At 39.0% G+C, this 21,746-nt stretch overlaps 1 protein-coding gene across 1 annotated transcript; it reads right to left on the bottom strand.

The window, feature by feature from the left end:
* Positions 1–290: 290 nt before the first annotated feature.
* On the bottom strand, positions 291–16,113 carry LOC116892748 (zinc finger protein 54-like). Its single transcript, XM_032894626.1, has 4 exons — positions 15,824–16,113; positions 6,675–6,764; positions 4,483–4,609; positions 291–2,456 (listed from the first exon to the last, which is right to left on the bottom strand). Exons 2-4 carry the CDS (start codon positions 6,702–6,704, stop codon positions 706–708), a joined length of 1,908 nt encoding a protein of 635 aa, XP_032750517.1. The 5' UTR covers positions 6,705–6,764; positions 15,824–16,113; the 3' UTR covers positions 291–705.
* Positions 16,114–21,746: the final 5,633 nt, after the last annotated feature.

Raw genomic sequence — 21,746 nt, 5'->3', positions numbered from 1 at the left:
TAAAGGAGAGTTGGCATTATTTTGAATTTTTGGATACTGAAGATAAATGTTTTTTTTATTATCTTTTCCCAAGGGCTGGAGAAATGGCTTAGTGGTCAAGATCACTGACTGGTTCCTCTTCCAGGGAATAGGGGTTCAATTTCCAGCATACAAATAGCAGCTCACAATTGCCTAACACTCCAGCTTCAGAGAATCTGCAATCCACTTCTGGCTTCCATGGGTAGTAGGCATTCTTGTGTACAGAAATACATATAGTCAAAATACCTATACACATTAAAAAAACACAACTCTTCAGACACATTTGCAGAATTTTATTTAAATAAACTCTATGATACTCTTTTATGATATAAACTATTTTAAGGATTTCACAAACATCATTATGTTTACATTATGTATAATATGATTTGTAAGCAGAGAATATAAGATAAATGCTCTGTCACATTATTTAAATTGGTATTTTTCTTCCCAGTTTGAATTTTATGATGTTCTCCAAGAGATTATAAAAAGATTTATCACATGCCTTACATCTGTAAAGTCCTCTCTTTTCAGAATGAATACTCTGATGTCTTTTAAAATGTGAATGATTAATGATTTGTCAAAGTCCATGCATTTGTATGGTTTCTTTCCAGTCTGGACTCTATAATGTATTTTAAGTTGTGACAGTTTAATATAGGACTTACCACATTCCATGCATTTGTATAATTTCTATGGAGAATGAATTTTCTGATGCCTTCTAAATGACGAATGGTAGATATAGGATCTGTCACAGTCATTACATTTGTAAAGCTTCTCCCCAGTATGTCCCTTGTCTTCATGAATTTTCTGATGTCTTTTAAGGGTTGATAATTGAGGAAAAGACTTTCCACATTTTCTGCATTTGTAAGGTTTCTCCCCACTATGAAACTTTTTATGTGTTTTAAGAGATGCACACCAGGTGAAGGATTTATTACAAATGTTGCACTTGTAGAGCTTCTTTCCTGTGTGTATTCTTTGATGTTTTATAAGAGTTGACTTCTCAGTAAAGGATTTGTCACATTCCTTACATTTGTAAGGCTTCTCTCCAGTATGCAAACTCTGATGGCTTTTAAGGGATGACCAGTAATGAAATGACTTTCCACATTCTTTGCATTTATAAGGCTTCTCCCCAGTATGAAGTCTTTGATGGGTTTTAAGATTTGTGCATTGGTTAAAGGATTTGTCACAAACATTACACTTGTAGGGTTTTTCTCCAGTATGAATTATCTGATGTGTTCTAAGACTTGACTTCAAAGTAAAGGATTTGTCACATTCCTTACATTTATAAGGCTTCTCTCCAGGATGCAAATTCTGATGGATTTTAAGGGATGACATGTAAGGAAATGACTTTCCACATTCTTTGCACTTGTAAGGTTTCTCCCCAGTATGAAGTGTTTGATGTGTTTTAAGATTTGTACAACTGTTAAAGGATTTGCCACAATTGTTGCACTTGTAGGGTTTCTTTCCAGTATGAATTCTTTTATGGGTTGTAAGAGTTGATTTCTCAGTAAAGGATCTGTCACATTCCTCACATTTGTAAGGTTTTTTTCCTGTATGCAAGTTCTGATGTTTTTTAAGGGATGATGACTGAGTAAATGACTTTCCACATTCTTTGCACTTGTAAGGTTTCTCTCCTGTATGAAGTCTTTGGTGTGTTTTAAGATTTGCACATTGTCTAAAGGATCTGTCACAAACATTGCATGTGTAAGGTTTCTCTCCAGTATGATTTCTCTGATGTTTTATAAGAGTTGACTTTATAGTAAAGGATTTGTCACATTCCTTACATTTGTATGGCTTCGCTCCAGGATGCAAATTCTGATGAACTTTAAGGGATGACAAGTAAGGAAATGACATTCCACATTCTCTGCATTTGTAAGGTTTTTCCCCAGTATGAAGTCTTTGATGTGTTTTAAGAGTTGTGCTCTGGGAAAAAGATTTGTCACAAAGGTTGCACTTGTATGGTTTCTCTCCGGTATGAATTCTCTGGTGTACAGTGAGATTTGAGGAGGTACTGAAGCATTTCCCACATTTCCCACACTGGTGTGGTTTCTCTCCAATGTAGTTATTAGTTTGTTGCATGAAACTGTATGTAGAACTGAAATGGTCATCATATTTTTTTTGTCTATACTCTTTCTTTGTAGTGTAGAGTCTCTGATCTTGTCTAATGTTGGAACACAAATTTAAAGATTTCTCACAGTCTTTAGATTTAGAAGTTTCTTCTCCAATGTATGTGCTTTTATGTTGATCTGGGTTTAATGAGTCAACAGAGGCATCCCTGTCCTTACAGCATCTGTGGTTTTTAGAGGCTTCTCTAGTTATACTAGTTTTATAAAGTGCACATTTGAAGTGTTCATGAAGAATTTTGCCAAGCTCATTATACTGACAAGACTCTTTTTCTGTATTCACATGTTGATGAACAGTATCATGTATGCAATAGTTCTCTGGAAAATGAGTATAATTCAGATTAATAGGGATTATTCCAAAATTACATATTTGATGAATAACTATCTGGCAACAATTTCTTTTAAGGTAAGTCAAACAGCAGTCATTCAGAATAAAACACCCAATATTCTATTCTTTTATTTCACTAAAATTAAATGGATTCTTACAAAAACAGTGAAAGCCTTTTAGGAAGATGGCCCACATAATTTAGGTATCAGTAATTAGCTTAGGGATGGTGCTCACTAAGTATGTAAAATCCATGTTTGTATATTTAAATTTTTTTCAAAAAGGGATGATGAATTTAATTCAATTCCATGTTCACAGCACTTGCACTTATTAATTTAAAAAATACTACTGGTTGGAAGACACAATTCCTTCTAAGATTAAAGGTTACTTAAAAGCACGAAGGGTTTTTTTTTTCCCCTAAAATAAGTATGAGATCTTTAAAACAAGCATTCTCCCAGATATCCAAGAATCTAGATCATTTGATACAGGAAGAAACAGTTTCAAAAGAAACTGTAGAGGGTTGGGTAGCTATAGTGAGGATACACTGTATGAAAAAACAATCCATTTCAATACGAGAAAAAAAATGGGTTAGGTCTGCCTGAGGCACAGCCAGCATAAGTGAGTTGCCTACAAGCACATGGATCCTTTTATATTACCCTGCACAAAACAAGTCCAGTGGATCAAAGACCTCAATATACAGCTGGATATGCTAAGAGAAAATGGGGAATAGTCTTGAAAGTATTTCTACATGAGACAATTTCCTGAACAGAAAACTAATGGCTTACGCTCTAAGACCAACAATTGATAAATGGGACCTCATAGAACTGCAAAGTTTCTGTAAGGCAAAGGACATTGTTAATTGGACAAATTGGCATCCTATAGATCTTCACTCACCCTACATCTGACCAAGGGCTAATATGCAAAATTTATAAAGAACTCAAGAAATTAGAAACCAACAACCCAAATAACCCAAATAAACACTGGAGTACAGAACTAAACAGAATTCTCCACAGTGGAATCTTGAATGTCCAAGAAGCACTTAAAGAAATGTTCAGAGTCCTCAGTGATCAGGGAAATGCAAAGCAAAACAACTCTGAGGTGCCATCTCACACCCATCAAAATGGCTATGATCAAAAACTCAAGTGACAACACATGCTAGAGAAGATGTGGAGCAGGTCCAGACCTTGTGTGCTCTTTGGTTGGTGGTTCAGTCTCTGGGAGCCCCTAAGGGTCCAGGTTAGTTGACTCTATTAGTCTTAACTGTGGAGTCCCTATACCATCCAGATTCCTCAATCTTTTCCCCAACACTTCAACAAGGCTTCCTGTGTTCAGTGTAATGTTTGATTATGTGTCCACTGCTGGGAGGAGCCTATCAAAGGACAGTAATGCTAGGGTCTTGTCTGTGAATCCAGGATGACAGATATAAACATAGCCTGCAAACATGTTGCAAATGTGCAACTTGGTCTTCATATGGTTCCCCCAACAACTGGAGTAGGGACTTACCCTAATTCTATTGTCTGCCTGTGGATCCTGTTCCTCTAACTGGGCTGCCATGTCTGGCCTTAGTGGAAGAGGATATGCCTACTCCTGTAGTGACTTAAAAGTGCCTGGGTGGGTTGGCACTCTGTGTGTGTGTGTCCTCCCCTATCTCAGAGGAGAAGAGGACGGTTGGTGGGTGGAGAGGCCTTATGAGGGGGGTATTTCAAAGAAGGAGGTGCTGTGATTAGAATGTGAGGTGATTAAATAAATTAATGAAAAAGAAAAAAGATAAAGATATGGGTAGAAATATTATATGCTACTTCATTGCCGAATTCATCTTGGAACCAAAACAAAGGGTGTGTAATACCTGTAAATGAAAGATGGAAAGAAAAAAGCCCAAAACTATAAAACAGTTATTTTCTACTACCAAACTGTCTTTAGTCTCCGATTGTTTTCAAGACAGTTTAACAGAGCTTACAACCCATTAAGTCCACACATATAGATGATGAGGTAGGAATTCTACAAGCAAAATGTTCTTACCCACAGAGACCAGGTTGTTGTAATTCTCCAACATCACATCAATGTACAAAGCCCTCTGAGCAGAGTCCAGGCATCCCCACTCCTCTTGGGAAAATTCCACAGCCACATCTCTGAATGCCAACAGACCCTTAAACAGAAAAGTACAGTTCAACCAAGTGATACCAGGCACAATGCTTTCCTGGATAAACCAAGACTTAATTACTCAAAAAGATGATTTCTAATGTGGTCACATTCTGTTTCACAGAGATTCTCACTCTATTAAAAAGGATAGTGCAGTAGTCCAGTAGTCTCACAAAGTCTATCCTTGAAGCATGATGCACATTTAAGGTATGGACATTGTTTTAGTTTGGGTTTTACTGCTATGAACAGACACCATGACCAAGGCAACTCTTATAAGGACAACATTTAATTGGGTCTGGCTTACAGGTTCAGAGGTTCAGTCTATTATCATCAAGGAGGGAGCATGGCAGTGTTCAAGCAGGCATGGTGCAGGTAGAACTGAGAGTTCTACACATTTATCTGAAGACTGCTAGGAGAAAACTGGCTCCCAGGCAGCTAGGAGGAGGGTCTTAAAGTTCATGCCCTCAGTGACCCACTTTCTTCAACAAGGCCACATCTCCAAATAGTGCCACTCCCTGAGCCAAGCATATTCAAATCACCATAGACATGGTTAAAGCAGTTATGGATGCTGTGTTTATGTCCCACAGAATCACAGTGTGCATGTCTCAGTAGGAACTCTGTAATGAGGAAATGTGGTTTTAAAAGCTGTACTTTTAGATAATGCAAAATGCATCAAAAAATCTGAAGATCAGAAACATAGAATTTTAGAGAATGTAGGGAAGAGTTCTCAGGATACTTTGATGGGTGAGAATTTATTAACTAGAAAGAACACAAAAAAACTATCCCCAAGTATCATCAGATGGGACGACATGAATATAAAGTTTCTGTTCATCAAAGACACAATTAGCAGGGAACAAAGACACCCAGATAATGGGTGAGAATCTATACCAGCAATACTCTGGATAGGGGTTCATATCTTGAATTTACCAAGAATCAGAGAAATTACAATTTTAAGGAAATAAAACTACCAATCAACAAATGGGCAAATGTCCTGAACAGATACTTGAGGAAGACAGAATCAAATATTGCAGAAAGTGGTCATGATCCCTAAAATGCTATCAGAGATGAAAATTCAAACTACTTTGAAATAGTGCCGCAGCCCAGGGAGAAAGGCTGTCATCATCCAGTCTGACAACAAGTGTTTGAGAGGATGTCGACAGAATGAAGTCTTATTCACTGTGTGTGTGTGTGTGTGTGTGTGTGTGTGTGTCTGTCTGTCTGTCTGTCTGTCTGTCTGTCTGTGTTGCAAATTAATACAGCCACTGTGGAAATCAGTTTGGAGATGATTGAACATTAAACACACAATGAACATTAGATCCAGCTCTTTCACTCCGGGGAATATACCAGAGAACTCCACATCTCACTCTAGAGATATTTATATTACATGTTTACTGCTCCTTTATTCACCACAGCAAAGTCTTGGCCTCATCTTAATGGTCTATCAACAGATAAACATGATACATATAAAATGAAATATTTTTAAGGGGTAGATATAAAAATTTGTAGGAAAATGTTGGACTTAGAACGACAATGTTGAGATCATAGATTGTCAGAAATAAACCAAGTTTTCCCTCATGTACAGAATATCGACAATAATATTTATTTGTAGAAACAATGTATACATAGGTCCAGAAGAACATGGATAACAGAGAAAATGAAAGGTTAAATATAAGGGGACAAAGTAGGACTGAATACAGTTAATGGCCACCAGTTATGAAAAAGTATATAAAGTTAATTGTTTTCCTAGTTCTAATTCTGTCACTTTTTGTTTGTTTGTTTGTTTGTTTGTTTGTTTTTGGTGGTGGATCAGCTCCTAAAGGTATGCTTGACAGTGAAAACATAAAATCACATCTGAGGCTCCAGAGCTTCTGTGCCCAATGACTACTCTAACTGCATAAAAATGCACTCAGGTGTATAGTCTCTGGGTTGGTTGAGTGTGAATATTTTGTTACAGTATTTGTTTGTAATTGTTTTTATATAATGCAGGGAGAATTTCAGAAGCAGAAAATGAAAGGATTTTAATGGTTTCAAATGTAACATTTTCCATATAAATAATGGATATGACCACTGACCTGAGACATATTTCCAGGAAAATCGGCCATTTCTTGCTGTTTCTTTTATTTGTATTTGCTTCAGTAAGGATGGATAGCTGGTTTGCTGCCCTTTCATGTAAAGGAGTCAAAAGAAAAAGCAAAACATAATGAATGCTGTTAAAGAACAATGTCAGATACACGAAAAGGCCCATTAAAGCAACAGAATTCTACCAGGTGTCCTGTCCAGTTAATGATCCCAAAGCCAGGATAGCATGGAATGACATTTAAAGCTTGGACAGAAAAGCACCATCAATAATATGGCTGCACGCGGAAACAAACAAACAAACAAACAAAAACCTCTCTTAGAGTTGATGGGGCCACGAGTGCATTTGAAGATAGTCATGAATTAAAACTATTAACTTCACTAAAGAATCACAGTACATAATAAAACCGGAGGCAAAATACACACAGGAGAATCAGAGGAATTGTGCATGAGAACATGACAATGAATACATTTCATGTGAAGAATAGACAGATTCAGGAGAAGTAGGAAATAGTCATCCTTGCTCAAGACAGTAAACTACTAATTCTCACAGTAGAGAAGAATGCTACCATTAATCTAACCAGAAACAACAAAAACCCACAATCATATGGAATAAAGACAGTAAGAACAAAAAAAATCTAGCCACTTTGAAAATCAAAATGGAGATCCCTCAATAAGTAAACCTTTATGTTAAACAAATAGAAATTCTACTCTTTGGCACATGTGGGGCATATGGACCATGCTTCCTGAGGAACTGATAGGGAATAGTGGAGGTGGAGCATGCCCAATCCCCAAAAATCTAAAAAAATTGAGATTAGAATCTCATCCTGAGACTGGCTGGAGTGGGGTTAATGCCCTCCCTGTTCCTTTGACTGCCACAAAGCATATAACTCAGAGCCCCTCCTCCCCAACCAGGTGGTTACAACTAGTCAACCACTATTACAGCATCTGGACTAGTTCTCCATGTTAATGAGGCATCTCAGTAATTTAGCTTTCAGCAAATGACTTTTTTCCATCCTGAATATTCGAACCCAAAAACTATATAACCCTTAGTTCACTCCGAATAAAGTGAATGTGTTCAAACTCATCTCCAATAAAGAAAGAAGAACAATTTAAGCTCATGTTCAAGAGTTGCTTCATTAAAGACTGTTGGAGAAGGCCTTCACCTAAAGGAACTGTATCCCTAAGATTCTGAAAGAAGGCCTCCTTCCCAGACCCCACTGACTCCTAACTGGACCTCGATAATGCTCTTCCTGGCTTTGTTTCACCTGCTCCTGGTCAGGCTGATATCTAATGCCCAAGAGGGAAGGGGCAAACTGCAGATCCCACCCATACCGACGTTGCCCTGCCCTCTCCTAGCTGGTGGCCTAGCAGTGGTGTACCAGTGTTTGGCCAGGCAATGGGTTCTGGACAATTGGAGAGGAGAGGTGGAACCAGGTAGCATAGATATATGCTGAATGGCTTCAACATCCTGCTACACCCATCCGTGTTCATTGCTGCTATATTTAAAATAGCTACAAAAAGGGAAATAACCTGAACATCCTTCATCTGATAAATAGATAAGGAAAATTAAATATATATATTTTGTAATATTATTCAGCTGTAAAGAAAACTGAAGTCATGAGATTTGCAAGTAAATGAATGAACCTAGAAAAGAACATATTGAGTACAGTAACCCAGACCCAGAAAGACATTACATTCTTCACAGGAAGGTCCTAGCTCCAAATCTTCAGATGTGAGTTGACAGCCTGGAGTAAATACAATAACTCAGGAAAGAAAAAGAGACCACTGTGGCATGTGGGGAGAGACTAATAAAGAGGGGAAAACAGAGCAAAAGAGGTTTGAAGAAGGAAATAGAAAGACACAGAAAGGATTTAATTTGGAGAAGTGACAGATATAAACACAGAATAACAGTAAAGATTGTTTGAAATAGTTATAAGGAATCACACTTTTATTCATCTAGGAAAAATCCATATACACATATAAAAAACACTCAAGGGGTGCAAACTGGTACAACCACTTTGGAAATCAATTTGGTGTTTTCTCAAAAAAATGGAAATAATTCTACCCCAAGACCCAGGCATACAAGTACTGAGTATATCCCCTTATGGTGCCCCACTTTACCACAAGGAAACTTGCTCAACTATGTTCATAGAAGTTTTATTTTTAATAGCCAGAATTGGAACCACCTAGATGTACCACAACTGAAGAATGTATAAGGAAAATGTGGTACATCTACACAATGGGATACTATTCAGTTATTACAAATAAAAATTCATGAAATTTGCAGGCAAATGGATGGATCTAGAAAATATCATCCTGAGTGAGATATAATTCAAACTCTGAAAGACATGCACGGTATGTACTCACAAGTAAATATTAGCCATAAAATGCACAATAACAATATTACAACTCATACACCCAAAGAAACTAAGTAAGAAGGAGGGTCTAAGGGAGGATGCATGAATTTCATTTAGAAGGGAAAACAAAATAGTCATCAGAGGTGGATGAAGGGAGGGACCAGGGTAGAAGAGGGGGAAAAGAGGGGAATGGGGATGGGAACAGTAATGGGGAGATGTGTATGGGAGAGGGCTATGAGTGAGAACAGCAAACGATGGGTGACATTTCTGGGAGAAGCTAGAAACTTGGGGCCAAGGAGGTTCCAGGAAGTCCATGGGATTGGTCTTAGCTCAGACTCCAACCATTGGGTTAAATGGAGACTGAAGTGGCCACCTCCTATAGCCAAGTGGCGGAAGGGAGACATCAAACCATCCACAAAACCTTCAACCCAAAAGTTGTCCTGCCAACAAGATATGCAGGGATAAAGAGAAAGCTGAGATTGAGGGAATGGCCAACCAATGACTGGCATAACTGGTACCCCATCCTATGTAAGAGAGCCAATCTCTGACACTATTAAGGATACGCTGATATGGTTGCAGACAGGAGCCGAGCATAACTGCCTCCTGAGAGGCTTCATCCAGTTGGATATGGAAACAGCTACAGAGACCAACAGTCAAATATTAGGCCGTGCGCACGGAATCTTGTGGAAGAGTAGGGGATAGGATTGAGAGAGCCAGAAGAGTCAACCAACTAACCTAGGCCCATGGAGTCTCACAGAGTCTGAAGTACCAACCAAAGAACATGCAGGGTTGAAAGTAGGTCCTCTACACATTTGTTGCATGTGTGCAGCTTGGTTTTCATGTGGGTCCCCTAACAGTTGGAGTGGAGGCTGACTCTGACTCTGTTGCCTGCCACTGAATCCTCTTCTCCTAACTGGACGATATAGTTGAGTCTCAGTGGGAAAGGATGCCTTAGGCCTACTGCAACTGTATGTCCCAGGGTGGCTTGGTACTCAAGGGGGTCCCACTCTTCTCTGAAAAGGGGAGGGTAATGGGGAAGGGGCATGTAAGGGACTGGGAGGAGAGGAGGGATGAGGGGCAATCTGAATGTAAAACAAATGAATTAAAAAAAATAGATGGAAACGTAAGTGCATTTGAAGATAGTCATAAACTGACACAACTCAATTCACTAAAGTGGTAAAGTACATAATAAATTAGAGGCAAAATGTACACAGGGGAATCTACTACACAGATATGTGTTCACCCAAGCTCACTGCAGACAAAATCAAATAGCTTCAAAAGGCAAACAACCAAAGCTCACTTCAACTGATAAATGTATAGTGAAAACGTGGTACATATACACCATGCAATATTATTTCAGTGTAAAGAAAATTGAAACCATGAACTTTACATGTAAATGGATACACCTGGAAAAGATCATAGGAGTGACATAACCCAGTCACAGAAAGACAGATTGCCATGTTTGCTCTCAAATGAAATTCCTAGTTCACTTAGTACACCTAAAGTAAATGCGGCAACCCAGGGAGGAAGGAAATAAAGAACACTGAGGCATGTGTGGGAGTAACAGAAGAACAACAGCAAAGAAGAGATTTCAGTAAGGAAATGAAAACCATGGAAGGGATTTAATTAGGAAGAAGAGACAGGAAAGATGTTTCAAATAGTCATAAGGAATCATCTTTCTCCAGACAGCAAAAAAGCCAATGATACATATACCTCTGTGTATGCATACACATTTAAAGTGTAAATGAAAACTTTGAATCTGGGCTGATGATGCTCCTTACAAGTGCCATAATTTTCTAACAAAATGGCCCACACCAGGGGTGAGAGTCCTGCTTTGAAGTTGTTGGTCACAGCTGTCCAGGAGACTCCCAAAAGATTATAGGCTATGGCTGCTACCCACGGTTGTGAGCTAGGTGAGTCGCTATTATTGAAGAAGCTGTGTACTTTGGACAGAGATTTAGGAGGACATGAGATGGATCTGACCTTAAAGCCTCCTGGAGACTAGTCCTTCCCAGCTCTGACACCTATGAAATATACCAATGATTTGTACTGAAGGATAATCCTACAGGCACAAGTATGGCATACATACTTTGGTGGCAACCAACAGCTTTCTACTTGGACTTAGGATCCTCTCATCAAGAGGGAAATCATACTTGGTTCTGGAAAACTAGCCAGTTTCCCTAGGGTTAGCTGTTGCTATAAAATTATAAAAAATAAAAGGCTGTCTTTTTCCCCTGCACTAGGTCCTGCACCGTAATGCCTCAAGATATCTGGTAGATATCTTCATCTCAGTCAGCAAAGGGTCTTCATCTCAGTCAGCAAAGCGTCTTACCCGCTTTGCTCTATCCCATATCACACTACTGATGGCTTCTCTCTGAGCCTGGCAACAGTCTCACTAACCATCTAGTTCTCAAGGCAGGTTGTCACCATGCCAGAAATATACATCCCAATTCCGTGGCAGCTTAGTGTCTCCAGCCACCACATACTTTTTTGAACTTATTTCACCACATGAAAGAAAACACAAGACAATAACCTCTGGTCCAATTGATAATATATAATTGCCCACCTAGACATAGAAAGTCCTGTACACATCCATCCCTTAAGAATATTCATAACAACCTGTAAAGGTGCAGAGAGGAATCTTAACATCTGCCTCCATGTTCTCCTTGCCACTTCTCTCCTCCCTCGCTCTAGTCTCCTCCTCTTTCTAAAACTTTTCTTCCGCCCATCCTTCCTTCTCGTCTGATGACAGGCCTTGTTCTCGTCTGATGACAGGCCTTGTTCTATCTTGTATCTGCCTTCACTTGTATGATATCATCCAACAGTTAGTGAAGTAAAGGATCTTGGAAAAGAACCTATATCCACTAGTTTACTCAATCAGCATAACCCCTCACTATATTCTAAATATTTCTCCTCATTCCAACAGATAAATGTAGTCATCACTCCTCATCAAATAAAGTTCATTTTTTTTTTTTTTGTTCTTTTTTTTTTTTTTTTTTTTTTTTTCCGGAGCTGGGGAGCGAACCCAGGGCCTTTGCACTTCCTAGGCAAGCACTCTACCACTGAGCTAAATCCCCAACCCCATAAAGTTCATTTTGTAATCATGAAGATTATTACAGAAAACACACATTAGTCAAAATGCAGAGCTGTGAGTATGGTCAGTCCCAACTGATACATAAACAACCCAACACCTGCACTACGGTTCAGGGCTCACTGAGAAAGAGAGGCAGGGATATTGTAAAAACCAGAGGACATTGTGACATTGTGTCTCCTGGAAATGTCAAAGAAGCTACATGCATGAAATCTTACAAACATAGCTGTCTAAAACGGAACTGAACAAGGACAATGCTAAGAGACAAGCTACTGTGGAAGGGAGAAAGCTCACTAATCTTTAAGCCTAATACTAAGGCCTGAATTTGAATACTAAGGAATTCTGAGAGGTGGAGAAAAAGCCTTCCCCATAGAATAGTACACTACACATTTATACCAAGTATTCATCGCTGAATATATACAGACTAAGTAGGTTGTACCTTTGTTTCAGAATTCACACTAACATACAACAATAATGAAAGAAAAAGTTAAGAAATAATACATGCCTATGTAAAGAGAAGATTTTTCCATCATCTACATTTTGTACTATTTTGTACTATTGCTACTCAAATAAATAACTTAATAGGCAGTGAGTCAGAGATGGCTTAATGGTTAAGAGCACCTGTTGTTCTTGCAGAGACCCAAGATACATTCCTAAAACCCACACTGTGGATCCCAACTACAATTCTAGGATGTAAAGGATATATAGTTATTCATGCAAGAAAACACTCATATATATATAATATGTAAACATAAATAAAAACCCTGAGTATTAAATAAAAATTAGGAAAGAAAGAAAAAGATTAATAGAAAAGATAGATAGAAAGAAACATAAGACATAATCCTTGAGTGAATTTACTAGGTAGATGAAAAGTCTCTACAAGGACAATGTGATTGAAGGAAGTGAAGGTCTGTAAAATGAAAAATTGCTGAAGGAACTGAGGAAGATGTGAACTAGAGCACAGAAGTGTTTTACAAAAATTAAAAAGGAACACAGTGTTATGAAATATGTAGTATTTCTGAAAGTCATTGATATTGTCAGTTTTGAAAATCCAAAAATCCATGGGACCAGCAATAATTAAAAGTATTAAGAGAACAGGTGTACTTCTTAGCTATATATTTATAACATAATTGATAAAAACACAGGATCTATCAAAAATTACCAAGGAAGAAAATTATAAGATAATCAATAAATAAGCAACTGAGTTGAACACACAATGCTTAACAGCAGTTAAAATGACCAATATGTACATATTAAAAACTTCTTCATTGTAGGGCATAGGATACTGTATGGACATTCCAATTCCGCCTAGAAAGTGTCCACACTTAAGACCCTAAATAATAACAAATTCATTTATTTTAGTATATTTAAAATGTAAATGGATAATATTCCTGAAGCAAATAATGTAAACAGAATACAGCTCTTAGAAAAGAAAATGACTTTAAAATATAAATTTTCTTCTATAAACTGATTTCATATCCAAAGATTCAAGAAACTGTAAAATAAAGAATTTCCTTTAAACGCCCTGACTATGGAAAGCAGTAAAATCTTATTTGGATATTTTACAGAAAGTCATCCTGAAAGTACCAAGGAACAGCACAGAGCAGGAAAATACAAGGAGGATCACACCTAGTGGTGATCTCACAGTATATTACAGTCCCAGCAATGGAAACCACTTGGAATTGTCGTGACAACAGGCAATAGGAGATGTCCCTGGGAAGATAGGATAGTGTTTACCTGTCTGCAAATGTAGCTCCTGATTCTTATCAAACCTGTGTTTGTATTATTTTCAGGAATAGGGAAGTTAACACCAAAATGTAGAGAATATGCTAGAATACCAAAAGCCCCTCAATCTCAAAACAATATAAATACACCTAGAGTTATTTTCATCATTTTATAATACATTAAAATCACTGAAATGAAAACTATTTAATACTGGTGTGTAGACCTGATCAGTGATGCGCATAGAATAAGGACGGCATCACTCACATGCACAGTCAGGTAAAATTTTATTGCCTCCGAGTATCAGTTCTTCTGTAGAAAGTCTTCTCATCTCTACAGTAGGATAACCCTGAGATTTTTCTCAGAGGAAGTCTCCAGGATTATTTCTAGTGAAACAGACTGTGGCAAAACTGATTTCATGTCCCACTTTTACCTGAACCCCTTGCCATTCCTTCACCCATCCTCCAACATACCAGGATTCTTAGCTACTGTCTCCTGTCTCTCTGTATTCTAGGGCGCTTGTCCTGCTCCACAGGTGAGCAGATGTGAGTGATCAGTGAGCTGTGTACATGAGAACGAGATTCTTCTGAATGCCCCTGGATTTCTACCACAGTACTGTGCTCAGTAGATAAAGAGAGGATTTTAGGGGGCTGGAGAGATAGCTCAGTGGTTAAGAGCATTGTCTGCTCTTCCAGAGGTCCTGAGTTCAAATCCCAGAAACCACATGGTGGCTCACAGCCATCTGTAATGAGATCTGATGCCTGCCCTCTTCTAGTGTGGTGGTGGTGAAGAGAGCAACATACATAAAATAAATGAATAAATGAATGAATAAATCTTTAAAAAAAAAAAAAGAGGATTTTACAGTGAACTCCCAATACTGAAAATATTTAGAATTCATTGCCACTTGGCATGACAGAAACCCACATCTATTCACAGCTCAGTTAAAACTGAACAGAAGTAACGGAACTGAGTGACTGTGATGACAGCACTACACTAGTGAGGTTCTGAATGTATTGTGAACCTAGCAAGACTTTGTCATGAAGGGGTCACACAGATGTACACTTGTTTTCCCAGGACCCTGAAGGGGAATAAGGTAGAGAGCAAGCAAAATATTCTCTCTCACACACAAAATCCAGACTGCTTCAATTCTGCAATACCCAGTCTTTGTACACAATCTTCTGAGGAGGGTGCAGGCATTGCACCGCTTCTTGGGAGAAATTCACAGTCACACCATAGTCAAGTGACAATGTAAAAGAAAAAACAAACAAACAAAAACACTGCAGTTTTAACAGTTGTTTTGGTGCACACTTTTAGATCCCATTACATTTACAGCCACTGCTGTTACAACTAGTATCTAAAAGCTCTCTGGGGTTGGGAGTGTGGGGGGTGGGGATGCTGAGTCACCAAGTCCCCTGGTGTGGTGTAACAAGAGAGTTAGGGTGGATGAATGTAAATTATAAGAACTTTGTCTTTTTCACCTAAACAAAGTGAACTGCATTTAAATATCAATAGATAAATTCAAATATTCTAAAAGGTTATTTTAATAACATTTGGGAGGATCCAGGTTCTCTGGGCTGTGGTGCACTGCAGACTCCTAGGCCAGCAGCCAGGAAACTGCATCTGAGGAGATTTTTCAGTTTCTGGAGAGAATCAGACCACGGTAACCGGTCCCCGCGCAGTTAGGGGCCAGGTGGCTCACTCTTGTAAGGATGGGAATAATGGATTTTTTTGTCACCAGGGCTTGGATCTTTAGAGAAGCTCTTCTAAACCCGCCCACCACACCCCCTACCCCGTTCTGGTCACGTGGTGCTCATAAACCTTTTCAAGGGTAGAGCTTTCTTTTCCTTAATTACTTTTGTAGAGTTCACTCAGCTTTTCTCTTTTCTGCCTTTAACTGGTTCAGGCGAGTATCCCCGCCCCTCGGACAACTACCACCCCGACCCTCGTTTCCCAGCCCCGCAGCTCCTCTGACCTGGGAGGTTTCAGGGCCTTTGGCTGCGGTTCCCGGGCTGGGCCACTGACTGCTGACTCTCCCAGGTTGTCCGATGCGGCACCTGCGGCATAGGGTAGTTTTTGGGTCCCCACAGGACCCCAACTTGTGTCTTTTATACCCAGATCTGCACCACGCTATCTCGCAGGATGCAGACCTGCAGCTCCTTCCGGAATTGGGTACTCGCCATTCGGACTTAGTCTTTTTAGCTCAATTTGCCTGGCATCACTCGAGTACTCAGTTAAACAGAATCTTTCCACTTCACACCTCTAACCACGCCCACTAACCACGCCCACCCCACACACTTCCGCAACAACCACCTAATGGCCATCCTACTTCTGTTTCCGGGTGAGTGGCCCCACACCGCGGAAGCCAGTCCCTCCAACCCCAGGTCTGGTTGTCTTTCCTTACTGCAATTTTGCCTTAGGTGAAGTCATTTCCGAATCTTAGATTTAGACTGAGGGAAGTCAGTGGTCAAGCCTTTGCTACTAGCCCAGAGCTGAATTCATCCCACGATATACTGCTTTCACCACTAGATGGTGGTCTTGTCTATTTACTAACTCAATACTAGGGTTGTCTTCTGTGACTCATGCTAAAGGTGCTGTGAGGTGAAACAGATTTCTATTGGATCCAGAGATTTTTGTGTCCCAGATGCAGAAAATAAGGTCTATATATTTCTAAAAAAAAAAAAAAAAAAAGTCAGTTAAACCACCTAGCCTATAGCTTTGGGAACACTGAAGAAGAGGTGATTATGAAATAAGGTAAAGAGAAGGAAGGGCTAAAACACACCATTCTTTAGACTCCATACAACGATTGTAATCGGTAACCAATAGCAACGGTACTTACACACACTAGCTTCTCACAAGACAACAGTCAGTCTAGAAAAGGGAAAGGCCACACTTTACCTCCTCAGAGGCTGGCCAAGTATTGCAGGATATTTAATCACATTGTGAATCTGGGATTGTGCTATAGTGTGGCTCTGCTCTTAACACACAGCTTTAATCCCTCTGGCTGGAATGGAGACACAACCTTAGTACACTGATTTAATCCCAAACAAAGAAGGTAAAGCTAGTTTGTAGAAGAAAGCACCCATGTCTGAAAGTGATGTCTAATTGATGGGTAGACAAACTGAGTAATCAGAGAAAGATGTGACAGAGTAGGATATACCCAACTTTCACGAGAAGAGGGAGAAATGGGAAGATATGTAAGGGGCAGTGAGAGAGGAAGGAGTCAGTTTTTACTGGGAGAGTTTTACAGAGACAGGTTGAAGAGAGAATAAGCTACATGCAGGTGAAGACAGAACAAGGCAGAGAATGAGAAGGAGCCAGATGATCAGAACGTATTCCCCAAATTAGTATGAAGCCAGGCAGAGGCCATCAGTAGAGGCCAAGAGAGAGAAGCTAGATTGAATCAGTCGCCTTGGAGAAGGGCTTGAGTCAGAACAGCTGAGTAGAACCAGCCAGCAAGAGATCAGAGAAAACTGAGAATGGGTGAGATCATTCAGCAGCAAGACTCAGAAGCTGAAAATATTCTAGGCCTAGATTGGACTGTATGGAGGCTAGAGGCATCCAGGTCTAGGTCTAGGTTAGTAGATGGAAGTAGTAAGCCTCGGAGAGACCAATCACTTTAGGTGAATAAAAAATATATTCATAGCCTTGGATAGATTCTAGGATTAGTTTGCTCCCTTTAATTGTTATCCTGTGTCGAGCACATCACATAACTCCAAACCCACAGTCTCACAAATGACTCTGGTTAATCTCAGTGGGTCCCAAGCAATAAGGATATGAACACTACAGAGAATTGTTGCTATTATGGACCAGAATAGCAAAGAAATAGGAGGTGAAAGTGGGCAATATTTCACACATAAACATACATACACAGAACAGGCATGTACTCTGTGTTTGTGTGTGTGTACATATGTGAAATAGCTATTGAGTACAAATTTTACATGAACACGACAGTCTGTAATTTCTTTTTGGTTTTATCATTATCTGGTTTAATATAAGGTAACACAGTCAAGAATTCTTCCTGTTTTGTGTAGCCTTGGTGTTAGAACTTCTTTGAAGTTTTGCGAGACTTCTGTTCCTGGGATTGCCTTATGATGCGGTGGTGGCGGTAGATTTTTATTACTCTTTCAGTCTCATTGCTACTTGTAGTTCTATTTACATTATGTAAGTAGTGTTGTTTAAATTGGATATGTTCTATGCACATGGAAATGAATATATAACAATTGGAGTCCCAAATGAGTGGAATAGTAGAAATAAGATCCACTTCATAACTCATGTCTATCAATTAGGTTGTACAGTTATCTTGGGTAATTGCCAAAACATAATAAGAAAAAGTTATGTGTAGCTGAGCAAGGCCATGTAAGCTCTTAGAAACAGCACTCAGGAGACAGAAGCAGGGGAAACTCAAGGTCAAGGTCAAGGTCAACCTGTTCTACATAGTGAGATCAGACAGGTGGCAATATAAATTAAAGCAAATTCTTCCTTTTATGATACCAGAAGCACAATGCAAGCTTCCAACCAAGGGAGTCACCCAACAGTTTTACACAGAATAATGCCTATGAAACACATCAAAGATCCCCATGGCACCATGGTAGGGTAACTCTGTAATTATGGGCGCATTAGTGGCAACCACACTTCAGTGGTAACCAACAGCTCTCTAATTGATCTTAAGACACTCTTAAGGACAGAAAAATTCATGGTTGGTCCTGGAAAGTCACTCCCTACGCAGTGCACGTGAAGTCATGTATCTTGGAGAATCTACAACCACATTATTAAACCTGCACAATGCCTCACTGAAATCTAAACATTGTTTCTTGTGTCCACAAATAAGCATAGTCCTGACTCCTTATCATGAAACTTCTGTTTACTATAGAGACACTACAAAAAACTCATAACTCAAACTACCCACAAAATTTTTGACCCAAATTTATCCTCTTTACAAGAAATACGGGGATGGAAATGGAGTAGAAACGAGGGAATGGCCAACCAATATCCTGACCAACTGGAGACCCATCCCATGGGTAAGCACCAATCCCTAACACTATTAATGACACTCTGTTATGCTTGTCAACAGGGGAATGCTGTCCTTTGAGAGGCTCTACCCATCAGCTGACTCAGACTAGTGAATTTTAATGCAGTGATTTACCACAGTGATTGAGGACTCAGTGATAGAGGCACAAAAATTCAATGAGTTATATGACCCTGTGCCTAATGAACCTGCACTACACAGTATACAGGCAGCTCATTTGAGGTTCAAAGTATTTCTTTCAAGCCACTCACAATCTCCTCTAGAAAGCTTGTTTTGTCTTGTATAGTCCAGGTACCTTGACTGGAGTGTGCTTCATGACTGATCTGAACATCTTCTGTGCAGGTAATCTTGTCTAATAGTGTCAGCAGCCCTTACTGCTGAAGTTCTTACACTAGTGAAGCTTGCCAGTTTCTGGGACTTTCTGAAGCTATTAAATTGTCTATATCTGAGTTTGGGGAGATTCTTTGCAGGATTTATTGTATCTTCTCCATTATAGTAGTGGCACACAACCCTTTCATCATGATTCCTTTAGGGTAGCAGATCAGATACCTTGCATATCAGATATTTACATTATGATTCATAATACCAGCTAAACTGCTTTTATGAAGCAACAATGAAATAATTCTATGTTTTGTGGTTACTAGAAGTACAGGAAATTTATTCAGGTGTCTCGTCATGAGGAATATTGAGAATCACTGCATTATGTCATCCCTTCCTTTGCTATTCTTTTTAATATCCTATGTTTTAAGGAGATTTCTACAAGGTGTCTCAGAGGAAGCGGATACCTGGGCATGCTATTAACTTCAAAGTCTTCCCAACTTGTCACTGAGCACATACCCATCATGTTCATTGCTCCTTTATTGACAGCATTGAGGAAATGGAATCACTGTAGATGCCTATTAGCTGATACATGAGTAAATAGGTTTCCTATCCTAGCATCCAAATTACAGTTTTATATGTTCAAGTAAGAACATGTAGATTACATGTAGAAGGCAGGAAACCAGAAATGTACCATTAGAAGCAGTTGGAAGAAGATAGGGTGGATAGAATATAGGTGATATGAAACTAGGGAGTAAGAATACTGGGAACATAATGGTTCAAATATACAGTACAGTTGTGGGAAAGAGAGGGGGTTGCTGAAACGTCAACTCATACAAGATGTCCATGAAGAAGCTACATGGAAACCTATTATTTTGCAATCCAAGTTAAAAAAAATATCATCTGGGAAAGAGTAGCACACATGAGATTTAAAAAGATGGGGCATTGGATACTGTGTGCTAAATGTTTAACTGTAGATGGCGCAGGAAGAAAAGAAGAAAAATGGTTGGGTTTACCACATATAAGGCTATGTGAAGAAGACATTTGAAACCCCACTCTCTTACAAGTTAATAGGGACTATAATTTTGAACACTTTGAACAGAAGTGTTTCACATGGGTAAATAATGCTGCTCCCAGACACATGGGCTATTAAATGAAATTCTTTACCAGGTATCGATTGGCTGCCTAGGAATTATTGGAGGCCTCAGAGGAATCTGGAAGAAAGCTAGTCATTGCCAATGCTCTTCTTGGCTACCAAGAGTATATGGTGCTGCTGAAGTCACCAAAACCTTTGGTTGCAAGATAGAGAACAGTCTTAGTACATATCAGGAAACTCTCCCTGATGGGTAGCTTTCATAGCATGACAAGGTCCTGCGTGGGTTCCTAGCAAAGAAAAAATTTCAATTGTCTTACTTACCTCTGTACCCTGCATCCCACAATACCAACCTACTAGGCAAGATGCATGCACTGAGCAATACAGGCATGACTTGAGGTTATGTGCATAACACACCAGTCTTTTGATAGGACTGACACCAGCTCCATAGAAAGGAATTCATGCTTGATGATGTTTATAAACATCACAAAAATATCTCTGCCCAGGGAATTACAGGTTCAACATAGAAAATATTGATATTTTGTTAGTGATCATTTTTCTAAAACTGACATCTAAATATTTGTACTATTCTCAACCTCGGTGAAAGGGTCTTCTCTTTCAGTTTGTAGTGGGTAATCTGGAATTGAGAGAGGTATTCAAAAATACTGAGAACAAGAAACTGAATAAGATTGGGACAAACAACAGTCTGTCATGACCAGGGGAGGGTCACAGGAATCTCCTTTCTCTCAATGAAGGTCTACCAGCAGTTAAGGGTATACGTATTATTTCAGAGTTTGGAGTAAATACCTACCCATCTGTCTGCAGAAATTAAAAATGAATTCCTACATGCCTTCAGGGATTTTTTCTTCATTTTCTTTTGTTTGTGAGAGTATGTACTGGTTTTCTTGGTATTTGCTCTGTAGACCAGGCTGGCCTTGAATTAATTAATTAATGGTATGAAGATTTTGAAGGTGAATAAAGGATGATAACGTATAGGAACATTTTTGTGTACTTGTTTTCTTCCGTGATGAATTTTCTTTCATGTGTACAATAACAGCTTTAGGTAAAGGATATTTCTCATTGAATACATTTGAGGGTTGAAATTTCCATTTACCACCAAGACATGAGAATTATATATGGTGTATCTTTATGTGGTTTCTCAGAACCATGAATTTGGTTATGGCTAGCACAACTAAAAGGCAAAACTAAAGGTTTTTTTTTTTTTTTTTTTTGTACTACATTTTGAACATTTTTACTGTGGCTTTCCATACACAAGCAAGTTCTCATTATAAAGACTTTGAGACTGAATAATATATAAATAAATGCTTAGGCCACAAGCTTGGGCTTATCCTGCAACTGGCTCATAAGTCAATTACCTATTTGTTTTATTCTATGATTTCCACATTGCTTGCTACCTCTCCACAGAGTTCCAGGGAAAACCTCTCCTGTGCCTTTGAC

This window comes from Rattus rattus, chromosome 2 (assembly GCF_011064425.1).
Source record: "Rattus rattus isolate New Zealand chromosome 2, Rrattus_CSIRO_v1, whole genome shotgun sequence".
NCBI classification, from domain to species: Eukaryota; Metazoa; Chordata; class Mammalia; order Rodentia; family Muridae; genus Rattus; species Rattus rattus.
Note: the sequence above shows the minus strand (reverse complement) of the source record. Positions and strands in the feature narration are given on the sequence as shown.